At 40.0% G+C, this 13,114-nt stretch overlaps 1 protein-coding gene across 1 annotated transcript in view; it reads left to right on the top strand.

Moving 5' to 3' along the window:
• Positions 1-13,114, top strand: part of LOC125248286 (NACHT, LRR and PYD domains-containing protein 12-like) — a gene marked incomplete at its 5' end in the record, with an annotated part of 31,562 nt that overhangs the window by 14,051 nt on the left and 4,397 nt on the right. Inside the window, 3 exons of the mRNA XM_048160007.1 lie at positions 2,844-3,014; positions 3,491-3,661; positions 11,867-12,037. Coding sequence (XP_048015964.1) covers positions 2,844-3,014; positions 3,491-3,661; positions 11,867-12,037 — 513 coding nt within the window. The remainder of the gene's footprint in view (positions 1-2,843; positions 3,015-3,490; positions 3,662-11,866; positions 12,038-13,114) is intronic.

The following is a 13,114-nucleotide window of genomic DNA, read 5'->3' as shown; positions in this document are numbered from 1 at the left end:
GAGGTGCTCCGGGAGTTTCTCCACAAGTTCGTCTTGGTATACATCAATGATATCCTGATTTACTCCCAGAGCCTGGCCGAACATCACCACCACGTTGCGGAGGTCCTGAAACGCCTGAGAGAGTTCCAGCTATTCCTAGAAGCTGAGAAGTGTTCATTCCATCAACCCTTAGTGCAGTTTCTTGGTTACAACATCGAAAGCAGTGGCATCCGGATGGACGAGGGGAAGGTGGCCACCATCAAGAACTGGCCAACTCCCACCACTGTTAAGGAACTTCAACGTTTCCTCGGCTTCGCCAACTTCTACAGACGGTTCAATCAAAACTACAGCTCCATAACTAATCTTCTCACCAGTCTCCTGAGAAACAAGCCCAAGTCTCTGTCCTGGACAACATCTGCTGAAGAAGCCTTCAACACCCTGAAACAAGCCTTCACAACCGCTCCTCTCCTAGTACATCCTGATCCTGACAAGGCCTTCGTAGTGGAAGTCGATGCCTCCAAGACCGGAGTAGGAGCAGTCCTGTCACAGCAGCAGGGGAATCCGAGCCGCCTCCATCCATGCGCCTTCTTCTCCCGCAAGCTCAACCCAGCGGATGTGAACTACGACATCGGCAATCGAGAACTGTTGGCTGTTAAGCTGACCCTCGAGGAGTGGAGGCATTGGCTAGAGGGTGCCAGGCACCTGTTCCAAGTGCACACAGACCACAAGAACCTAGAATATCTTCGAGCTGCCAAAAGACTCAATCCTTGGCAGGCCCGCCATTTTCTACAGACCTGGATCCAAGAACACCAAGGCTGATGCTCTTTCACGACTCTATACTCCTGAGGAAAACACAGAGGAACCTGAATCCATCCTTCCCGAAGAGCTTATTGTCAGCCCCATCACCTGGTCTGAGGAGACTCTTCCCTCTACCAATGCCTCCACCAACACTCCGCCGGTTTGTCCACCAGGCTTGCAATACATCACCAGAGCACGGCGCACTCCACTGATTCACTCTGCCCATACATCACTTGGCACTGGCCACCCGGGGGTCAATGAAACCCTCTCGCTGCTAAAAGAGCACTTCTGGAGGCCCAACATGGCATCGGATGTCAGAAGGTACGTGCAGGGATGTAGGGATTGCGCCATCTCAAAGAGTCCACGCCATCGACCATCCGGCAAGCTTCTTCCTCTGCCCGTTTCCAATCGCCCATGCTCACACCTAGGAGTTGACTTCATCACGGATCTTCCTCCTTCTAATGACTGTACATGTATATTTGTGGTAGTAGACAGATTTTCTAAATCTTGTCTGATTCCTTTGAAGGGACTACCAACTGCTATGGAGACTGCTGAACTGATGTTCAACCACATCTTCCACTACTTTGGAATCCCTGAAGACATCATCTCAGACCGAGGACCCCAGTTCATCTCAAGAGTTTGGAAGGCGTTCTTCTCACTCCTAGGTGTGGCCGTTAGCCTGTCATCTGGATACCATCCACAGACGAACGGGCAGATGGAACGGAAGAGCCAGATCGGACGCTACCTCCGTACCTTCTGTCATGGCCACCAGGACTCTTGCAACCAGTATCTGGGTTGGGCCGAGTATGCACAAAACTCCCTACGCCAACCATCCACTGGCCTTACACCTTTCCAGTGCGTACTCGGGTACCAACCCCCACTGTTCCCCTGGGATGGGGAACCATCGAACGTCCCTGCAGTCGACTACTGGTTCCAAGAGAGCGAGAGGGTCTGGGACTCAGCACATCACCAGCTACAACGTGCTTTTCGTCGACGCAGACTGACAGCCGACCTTCATCGCTCCGAAGCACCAGCCTATCAACCTGGACAGAAGGTCTGGCTGTCCACGAAGGACATCCGTCTGTGTCAACCATGCCATAAGCTGAGTCCCAGGTTCATTGGCCCATTCACCATCCTGGAGCAGATCAACCCGGTCACGTACAAACTTCAGCTACCTCCTGAGTATCGCATTCACCCCACATTCCATGTGTCACTCCTCAAACCTCACCATCCCTCAGCTGAACCTACTGGACGATGGAGCTGCCTACGAGGTTAGAGAGATTCTGGACTTCCGACGCCGTGGTGGTCAGCTCGAGTATCTGGTAGACTGGGAAGGATATGGTCCTGAGGAACGTTCATGGGTACCACGCAACGACATTCTCGACCCCAACCTGCTGGAAACGGAAGACCACCACTACGTTGGGGTCCATGGCCCTCAGGAGCGGGCCATGGGGAGGGGGGTACTGCCACAGAAACACCAGGCTCCAACATCAGCCAATCACAGCGCACTCCCTCTCCTGAGTACTGATCACTCACACCTGCATGCAATCACCTCAGCAATCAGCCCTCACATAAAAGACACTCTTCCTGAATGTTTACCTCAAGGACTCCTGTTGTTACTTACCTGTCTCCAGTGCTTCCCAGTTACCACGTGTGTCTCCATTGTGTGTGTGTGTGTTTCCAGTCTTCCAGCTCTCCACGGATAAACACCTGCAATTCGCAAAGGACAGTATCATTACTCATTCATCTCACAGTCACTTCATCTATGTCTATTTCACTTACCTGTGTTCGACGATTCATCTGCTTGTGTCAAATAAATACCTTAACTATGATCTTCTGTCTCCGAGCCATCTGTATTGTAACACAAACAAGAGATATTATTTTTTCCTGCTTTATAAATTAGATGTTTTGTGATCATATTTTGTGACATTCTAGATCTTAGTCTAATGATCCATCAAACATTAATTTGTGCTTTAAGTTTGTACTTTCTCTTTAATAATGGATTCACTGCTAAACTGATCTGATCTGAACTGAGAGAGTGAAGAGTGTGTTATTGTTCTCTACAGGTTGAATAGTTGTGAGATCACAGATGAAGGTTGTGCTGCTCTGACTTCAGCTCTGAGATCAAACCCCTCACACCTGAGAATACTGGATCTGTCATGGAATAAAATAGGAAAATCAGTGAATCTGCTGTCTGATGTACTACAGGATCCTCACTGTAAACTGGAGAAACTGTGGTAAGATCATATTTGACTCTCACACATGAATCACAATGTAAAGTATATTTGAAGTGTTCAGCCTCTTTCTGCTGCTGTGAGTTCAGCTGATTGAGCTGTAAATGATTGAACACATGAGCTGCTCCTCAGTCACATGATACTGCAGGACTGAGAGTCACACTGAAATACACACTTTCACACAATCAACATTTCAGTCTCTTGACTTTAAACAGACTCGAGCTCAACACAACTGAGAAATGAAGAACATGCTGGATTCATTCTTACTGTTCATCACGTTCATCTTTCTGCATTGACACTTTCTAAAGTATTGTTTTTAATTTTGTAATATCACAAATACTCACACAATCATGTTTTGTGCTGTGACATTTTAGATCTAGATATTAATTTGTCTTTACTTTCTCTTTAATAATGTATTCACTGCTGATCTGATCTGATCTGAACTGAAAGAGTGAAGAGTGTGTCATTGTTCTCTACAGGTTGAGTAATTGTGGAGTCACAGATGAAGGTTGTGCTGCTCTGATTTCAGCTCTGAGATCAAACCCCTCACACCTGAGAGAACTGAGTCTGTCTCAGAATGAATTAGGAGATTCAGTGAAGCTTCTCTCTGCTGTACTGGCGAATCCTCACTGTAAATTGGAAATACTGAGGTAAAATCACCTTTCTTTCTTTTCTTTTTTTAAAATTTTTTTATTTATTTTTTTAAATCACCTTTTTGATAAGTCACATGTCTTCATCCTCAGGAAAACATGTTCTTTAATGTAAATTCAAAAACTAAAATCAAATAAAATAAATACTCAGTAAATATACTAAATCTCAGCGCAAATAATGATCAATACTCCTCCACCTGCTCCTCTCATTTGAGGGTTAATTTTCATCATATTTTCTGAGCTCATCATCTGAGCTCATTGTGTTCTCTTAGATGTAATAAAGCATGGCATGAATTTAACTGTGAAATACAGTGTACTGTAACCTGGTGAATGGGTGATGATCTGGAGGAACGTGATCTCATTGCATGTGTAGGCTGTAGTTCTTATGTTGCACATTAGAACATTGAATATCTCTATTTCTATTCAGTTTATAAGCTGTCAGATGAGACTAAACATGACATGATTATGAGTTTGATCACAAGAGTTAATAAATGATATGTAATAGGAAACATGGATCCTGTGAAGCAGAAATGTCCTCCTGTAGGAGTGTATTAGAGGTGGAAGGGTCTGTTTCTATAGTCAGAACTGTCCTTATATCACTATGAAACAATATCTGCATCTAATTTTGAAGGCTGCATCCCCAGGTGAAAAAAGTACACTTCCATAATGTACTTAGTGCTCTATTTTAACACACTAATTTTGTACTTTTAGTACTTTATTAAGAACATCTAAGTGTACTCAGCTGTGCTATTCTGAAACACCATGAATATGAATTAAAACATACTCTCACTGTTTTAAAAAATTAGTTACCACTTGTAGTACACTTGAACCCATTTTTCATACAATACACAATACATTTTTTAATACAGAGATAGTATGTTAATAGGACAGTTTAGTTCATATTCATGGTGTCTCAGATTACCACATTTGAGTACTCTTAGATATTCTTAAGATTATTTTAAGAATTTTTTTTAGTATATTAAGTACAAAATTAATGCGTGAAAACAGAGCACTTTAAGTCCATAATGGAAGTGTACTTTTTCCATCTGGGTCCTCTGGAGGTCATATTTGAATGCTGCATACATCATTGAAGCAGTCTCATTTAAGAAAAGTAACCATTAGAAAGAAATTACAGTATTTTACACCTCACAAGGTATAATTTTATTATGGTTTATTTCAATTTTATAATTGTTACATTTCTTAAATTAAAGCTGCAAGCCGTGATGAAAGGGCCCTCACACCCATGCCACCACCACCCGGTCGCTTTTGGAAAACAGAGCATGGTGGGCAATATGCATTTAGGTACATAGAAGGACAACATCAGTAACTTGTATTTGCCACACTTCCTGCAACCAGCTTGTGGCGATATGACTATACCTAATTTTGGTGTGTTGGTGTCTTCAGGCCAGGGCACTTATCAAACATGTGAAGTTTGAGGGAGATTGGATATTGTATGCTTGAGTTACAACAACTTCCTGTTTTATGATGATAATAGCATGCTTTAGCACTCAGCTGAGTGTTGCTAGCATGTTTTAGAATGTTTCATGTTTAGTACTCAATTGCATATTTTAGTATGTTGATAGTAGTGCATCACAGTGTTAAATATATATTTTAGATATATATTTTTAAAAAAATACATTTAGACTGCTTAACATAGTGTTTACTATCAGAATATGAGGAGACTTTCAACCAGCATAACAAAATTTTCTGAAGAGAATCTCCTGTTTCTAGTATGTTTGGTACTTCATGGCATATTTAAATGTGTTTCAGGGAATGAATTAAAGTGTAAAGCATGCCATTTCCTGTTGCCAACAGGTGACGTTATGACTTACTAAATATTGGCATGTAGATGTGTTCAGACCAGAACTCTTATTAAACTTGTGAAGTTTGGGGCAGATTTGACATTGTATGCCTGAGTAACAACAACTTCCTGTTTCATGAGGAAACATCAGATTTTGTCAGGCCGCCACAGACACGCCCATCAACAAAAACTCAAGATCTTCACAATTTAACATTGCTAAGACCTTAAAGGGTTAGTTTAGCCAAAAATGAAAATTCTATCATTTATTACTCACCCTCATATGTCGTTCCACACCTGTAAGACCTTTGTTCATCTTCAAAACAAAAATGAAGATGTTTTTGATAAAATCTAATGGCTCCGTGAGGCCTATTACCAGCAAGATGATCAACACTTTCAGATGTCCAAAAAGGTACTAAAAACCACTGATTTGAAACAAAAATTCATAAAGCTTCGAAGCAGTGTTTTGAAATTGGCCATCAGTAGATATAGAGGGTATGCATCAACGTCACTTTCCCACCAGAACGCGCTCCCTCAGCTGGACTGAGTGGCAAAAGAACCTACTGCATGACTGGATTTAATAGGGGAAACTGCGAAAACACGAGTAAAACAAACGATTACACTAAAGCTTGTTCCTTAAACCTAATCCATGGATATTGACATGCAGCCAGGAATCATGTGCCTGATTTCGACGCCGGGAAATACATAAAGCAAACCTGCCTGTGAATATTTTATATAACTACAATATAGGTAGGTTTAAATCCGAGTAATCACTAATATCAATGTTTTATATATATATATATATATATATATATATATATATATATATATATATATATATACAGGGCTCTACAGTAACATTTTTCATTAGGAGCACTTGTGCTCCTAATAAAAAAAATTTAGGAGCACTTTCTGATCAATAACAGACATTATTACAGAGCGATATTTGGCCCTTTAATTTCCTGGGGCATTTGTACCATTATAAGAGCAATTTTTCTAATCTTATTAAATGCATGCATCATATTTAATCAATTTCTTAACTTAGAAAATTTGTTTTTAAATGTTAAACAATAGATTCAATTACAACAAAAAGACCCAATCAGACTGTTACCAATCAAATGAAATCATCAAAAATCCATCTTTGCACTGCAGAAGTGGCACAGAAGCTCCATCTGAAGTGTTATTTAGACCTTTACAATCTGCTTAACGAAGCTCATGGATAAATAATGTTGTATGAATGTTTTTAAATGTATATATATTTTTAAATTTAGAAATATGTTAAAAAAAAAAGGAAATTTTTAAGGAAAAACAATCTATGTAAAGTGTAAATATGAAAATAAAACCGCCAATAGGTGGCGGTAAATCTTAATGTGCGAGTTATTAATTCAATCGTTCAAAACGCAGATTCATTCAGGAATCACTGTCACTTGGAGACGCGCAACAGTTCTGGTGTGACTTTGTTTGAAACTATTTTCATGAAATCGAGCAAAAACAGATAGTACTGTGGCTACAATTTTGTCACTTATCAGCTTGTTTATTGGACTATAATCAGATCAGTAAGTATCACATTTGCAGTCATGCCAATACTGGGAGAAACAGGAGTAACAGTCGTGTGATATTACTTAACTTACACACATTAGGCTTGCTGTGATCGACGGTGTCACCGGTGTTCAGCAGCAACATCGGTTATCACTTGCCCACCGTGACCACGGCACCATTTTGATTTTTTTTTTTAATAGTAATAATAATCATTTAGTTTAGTTAGAAAATAGACACTACAGTTAAAACGGAGCGCGCAGGGTCGGATCTAGAAAATTATTTATAGGGTGGCAAAGGGGTGGCATGAGGTCTATGAGGGGTGGCAACACCAAAGCAAGCGCCCATGCATAGTTTTTGGAGATTTATGGCCTGACATACACAATTGTGTTCACAAACGTTGCATTACCAAAATAAATAACAAGATTTCAATATCCATCATGGCACCAAGTAAAGGCACTATATGAAAAACATCAACAGATTTAAAATGAGTGTGACCTTGTATCAGTAAAGGAGATGAGCAGTTTTATTAATATTACACAGGTTACTTCGATGGCATAAATCACATGTTTTAGTGCAAGTTAAAGAACAATAAAAACTTTTAATAAAAAAAAAAAAAAAATTGAGTTTCTGCTATTAACAGAGGTGGGAATGTCTGTGTGTGTTCACCCAGAACACCCTATCAACCACATACTCTAGCAACACCCCAGCAATTGCAGCAAGAGCCTAGCAACCACCCAGAATCTCCTAGCAACACTTTAGCATTCACCCAGAACATCTATATTCTGGCCTAACTGACCAAACTATTTATGTTTTTTAAATAAGACTTTAAGTTGGCTTTATGACAAGCCAGCAAAAATTTGTCTTTCAAACTTTTAATCTAGTTGAAATTAAACAATTCAACATTTTCTCACAACTATAAACACAATCTCAAAACTATGCACCAACTTGTACAAACCTCAGACTTCCAGGTCAAAATAAAATGTTTTAGTCAAAAACTTATTTTTGTCTGACAAAATCAAATTTTGGCCTCAGATGATACACAAAACTTAAATACACAGACTACTGCACTGCCCAGTGAACACTAGTGAGATCAATTCATGTAACACTGTAACAAAAATACCACTTACTGGGATTCAGGAATTATTTTGCATCTCACTGTCTGCTACACTATACAAAAATAAATTTACAGATACAGTAAAATTGTAACGCGGCAGACTCTGGGAGATCCATTTGCAGCTTTATTAAGAATATCGTAGTCGTACAGGCAGGGGTCAGATACCAGCAAAGACAGTGTCAGAGGCAGGGCAAACTCAGAGTCAGTAACCAGGCAAACAATCAGGGCGGGCGGCAGGCAAGACAGGGTAAACAGTAAACAGGCAGAGATATCAGTAGGCAGGCAGCGGGCAGTCAACAGGGGTAATAGGCACTAGATATAATGCTCAGTAATGTAGCCGTGGCAAACAAGACTTCGCAAAGCATGATGGGGCGTGAGAGTGTTTTATAGTCCAGGGGAAATGAGGTTCAGGTGGAGGTGCAATCAGTCCAGGTACGGGGAGTGGGAAATGTAGTCCAAGGGTGGTTAGTATTCGGGCGAGGGTGCCCTCAGGTGGTGATCGGAGGGAGCCACAGTAGTGTTAATTTCGTCACCTATTTTTAATTTAGTCTTAGTCTTAGTCTTGTGGCAAATGTCCTTGTTAGTTTTAGTCATATTTAGTCATTTACATATCTTTTTTTGTTAGTCAAGTTTTAGTCGACTAAACGTCTCGTCATTTTAGTCTAGTTTTAGTCAAAAGAAAACTCAAGGTATCTTAGTCAAGTTTTAGTTGACTAAAAGTCTTTTAATTTTAGTCTAGTTTTAGTCAAAAATTTTTTAGTCTTTTTTTAAAATAACACATTATTACTGAGATTATTACTGATAAACATTTCAGTAAAAAAAGTGTTTCACATATCTCAAACATTGGTTAAATGTCATATACCTGACAAAATACACTTGTTGAATGATTTTTGTTGAATGCAAATGTTAAACGTGTCTGGTTTTCAATTTCTGATTTAGGAGACACATTCACAAATGATTAACCTGTTCTGAAGAGTATTTTATTTTAACCAACACAATTCAAAAGCTGGGCCCCAACAGACTCCGACTGACAACTTAAGTTACAAAGGTCTTTAGTCGGACATAGATGGCCTCTCCTCTTTCCTGGCTGGTTGCTTGACCACATCTAGAAGCTATTGTAAGAATAAATACAACGAGGCCTCATTAAATGCAATAATATCAGGAACACACGTGTTATAGTGGAAATAAATATGACTTAATGAAACTTAATGAAAAGCCTAAGATCAAAACTATATATATATATATATATATATATATATATATATATATATATATATATATATATATATAAGTATAAAGTAAATTACCAACTTAATGCAAGTTATACATGGTATTGCACACACCATTATTGATATTTGGAGCACTATTACATGTAATTGTTAAACTTGATTCCCTTACATATACATTTGCTTTTAAGCCTAATTATTAATTTTGATTATGATGTGATTGTGACAGGGGCGTGGGAAGAGGTTTCAGGTTGGGGTGCTTAGTTTTTTCTGTAACCATTTTTGAATAAGAAACAATATCAAGGCTATAAAACTTGTCAAAACTCCGCGAATCACAAAAGTATCAGTGAGAAGTTGAGAACACTCGTTTAAACAGTGCATACACTCGAACTTGACTGCACATCACATTTTTTTACTTTATTGATACTGCTTTTAATCGTAATGCAAAGACCGGTCATCGGGACATAAGCTGTCATGTACAATAAAAGAGCCTGCGCAGCGACAGGAAATATAATTTAACACAAAAAGCCTGCCTAGACGGTGGACTTGCGCTTTTTTTTTTTTTTTTTTTGAGCGGTGTGTGGACGAATTCTTTCTATGCACACACTATTTTATTTCTTGATAACAGACCGCTGCTAACTATAACACACCGTTGCCATGAAAAACAGATCGTTGCCATGGACACACAGGATTCTAACCGTAGAGACGGAGCGCACTATTTTGTTTAGCGGAAGCAATACAATCGTTTTTAAATCAATAAACTCCTTTTTAAATCATTTTGTGTCAAATTATTGATTTATTTGGTAGGTAGTCAGCCTAATCAGCCTGTTGGGGTGATTAGCTATAACAACCGCCTCGCTCTGCATTATCCCTTACATAATTTAACATAAAAATAAAACTTTTTAAATAGCCAACTCAGAGTGTTTATTACAAATAAATGTTAATGAACAAACATGCATTTACAGCACCCCCACTTTCCGCGCCCGTGATGTGAAGACCCACACATGCATGTGGCAAAATAAGTAAAATATATATAACCTGCTTAATGTGAATTCTTTGTCCGCAGTGTTTCCCGTCAGTTATGATGACACATTCTGACATTTTGTCAGTATCAAAGCCGCGAACTCGTTCTGAACAGCTGATGAAAAAGCAGAGACGATTGTAGACGAAAATGAAGAGAGATTTTATCTTAGTTTTTATTTTATACAAAACATTTTCGTCTTGTCTTTTTTCGTCAACAATAATGCATGTTAATTTAGTCTTAGTCAGCGTTTTTGGACAGTGGTGCAGTCTTGTCATCGTCTCGTCTTAGTCATGAAAAAAAAGGTCGTTGACGAACATATTTCGTCTCGTCTCGTCTGACGAAATTAACACTACTGACTGGGGCCCATGAGCTCCTCAAGCCCAGTGGGAAGTCCAGCCATGGTGAATACTAGGGTCCTATTTTAACAATCTAAGCACATGGTCTAAAGCGCATGGTGCAGGTGCACTTAGGGCTTGTCTGAATCCACTTTTGGTAGTTTAAGGATGGAAAAAATGGTCTGTGCGCCCAGTGCATGGTCTAAGAGGGTTGTATTCCCTATTCTCTTAATAATTAATGGGTGTGTTTTGGGCGTAACTTGCAATAAACCAACCAGAGTCTCGTCTTCCATTCCCTTTAAAAGCCAGTTGCACCCGTGCCATGGCGTAATCGCTATTTACAAAGCGGAATTTGCAAGTGGAATGACTGTACTCGTCTGTAGTGAGGAAACCGTTCTGCTCGTGCACGAGGTTAAAGAGCGCGAGCAGACCATCTATGGGAAAAGCCAGATTCCAACAAAGCATTGTTATCTTTATGCACGCAATAATAACTTTTTACATTATTATCCTTTTATTTTTAACATTTGGCATGTTTGTGTGCTGCTGTGCTTCCCTGTGTAATAAGCAAAATGTACGCGCGTTGTGCATATCCTGAAAGGTACAAATTACTAACACGCTCTTTAAATAACAAAACAAATATTGCGCCATTGACTTTAGACAAGGTTTTAGTTGGTCAGTGGCGCAGTCTATTTCATTTTCCTCAAAATAGTAATGCGCCGACAATGTGCCTGAACACACCTCACTTTCAGACCAGCACGCCCATGTGCGCACAAATGCGCGCTAATGCATTTGCTATTTAAACAACGTGGCGCAGGACTGAAAATGATAACTGTGTTAGGCTGAAACTAGCAAAAAACACTTGTGTCGAGCCTGGCGCCGCATTGCACCGAGTGTATGATAGGGCCATTTAGTAGTGATAGTGTCATTTATTAAAATTTTGCACAAGACAGACATTTAATATTGTGCAAATAAAATATATTATTTTTCTGATTGAATGATACTTTAGATGTTTTAATGTCATGTTTTGTGATATTTTAGATCTCAGTCTAATGATCCATCAAACATTAATTTGTGCTTAAAGTTTGTACTTTCTCTTTAATAATGGATTCACTGCTAAACTAATCTGATCTGAACTGAGAGAGTAAAGAGTGTATCATTGTTTTCTACAGGTTGAGAGATTGTGATCTCACAGATGAAGGTTGTGCTGCTCTGACTTCAGCTCTGAGATCAAACCCCTCACACCTGAGAGAACTGAGTCTGTCTGGGAATATAATAGGAAAATCAGTGAATCTGCTGTCTGATGTACTACAAGATCCTCACTGTAAACTGGAGATATTGTGGTAAGATCGTATTTGAATCACAATATAAAATATAATTGAAATGTTCAGCCTCTTTCTGCTGCTGTGAGTTCAGCTGATAGAGCTGTATATGATTGAACACATGAGCTGCTCCTCAGTCACATGATACTGCAGGACTGAGAGTCACACTGGAATACACACTTTCACACAATCAACATTTCTAACTTAGCAAATAACTGTATGAATTATAGATTGTAAACAAGTATGAATGGATAGCCTAATTGAATCATGTACTCTGATTTGTTCAAATACACTGATTCTTTGAGGAACAAAACATTGTGTTGCTCTGAGCCACAGCAATTCTGCTGTTTGTTCTATTTGGTGGTGCAAAAACAGACCGTGTTTGAAATGTGAAAGTTATTCAGTAAATTGTTTATTGAAGTTTTTTTTATAAAATCAATGCAAGTCACAGCGCAGGCCCCTGGCCAGACGATGTCCACCATGGTGGTCCAGAAGCACCCCCTGGCTAGCCTTGCATAGGTGTGAGATGTCATCAAAGTGCACTTTCTGCACTTTGATGACATCTGCTTTCATCTCACAAGCTGGCCTAAAACTCAGCCAGGAAGGAAGGAAGAAGCGGTCCTGAGACAGGCAACATGGAGGAGAGGAAGACAGCTCTTCGGGAGACAATGCTCGCATCGCTTCCTCCTTCGGAGGAGGGACGGGTGGAGAATCTTTTGTTCGTTCTGTTCCAAGGGTGTTCACTACACTCATGTTTCTGTGAACGATGCCCTTGTGCTTTGGGTGGAGATTGCTGTCCTGGTGAAGGATGCAATAGAGCCAGTCCCTCCAGCCAACATGAAGTCAGGGTTCTACAGCCCCTACTTCATTGTACCCAAGAAAGGCGGCAGGTTACGGCCAGTCTTGGATCTGCAAGTCCTGAATTGGTCCCTTCTCAGGCTGATGTTCAAGATGTCGATGCAGAAACGCATTTCCGAATGCATCTGTCTCCAAGATTGATTTGGGGACATCCAGTCGGTGTTGAACTGCCTGAGTTTGCTCAAGAGCAGGACGGCGGCCCCACTGAAATCTTTCAGAGGCTCCTGGGGCATATGGCAT

This window comes from Megalobrama amblycephala, linkage group LG16 (assembly GCF_018812025.1).
Source record: "Megalobrama amblycephala isolate DHTTF-2021 linkage group LG16, ASM1881202v1, whole genome shotgun sequence".
Classification (NCBI taxonomy): Eukaryota; Metazoa; Chordata; class Actinopteri; order Cypriniformes; family Xenocyprididae; genus Megalobrama; species Megalobrama amblycephala.
This window is presented reverse-complemented; position numbering and strand designations above follow the sequence as displayed.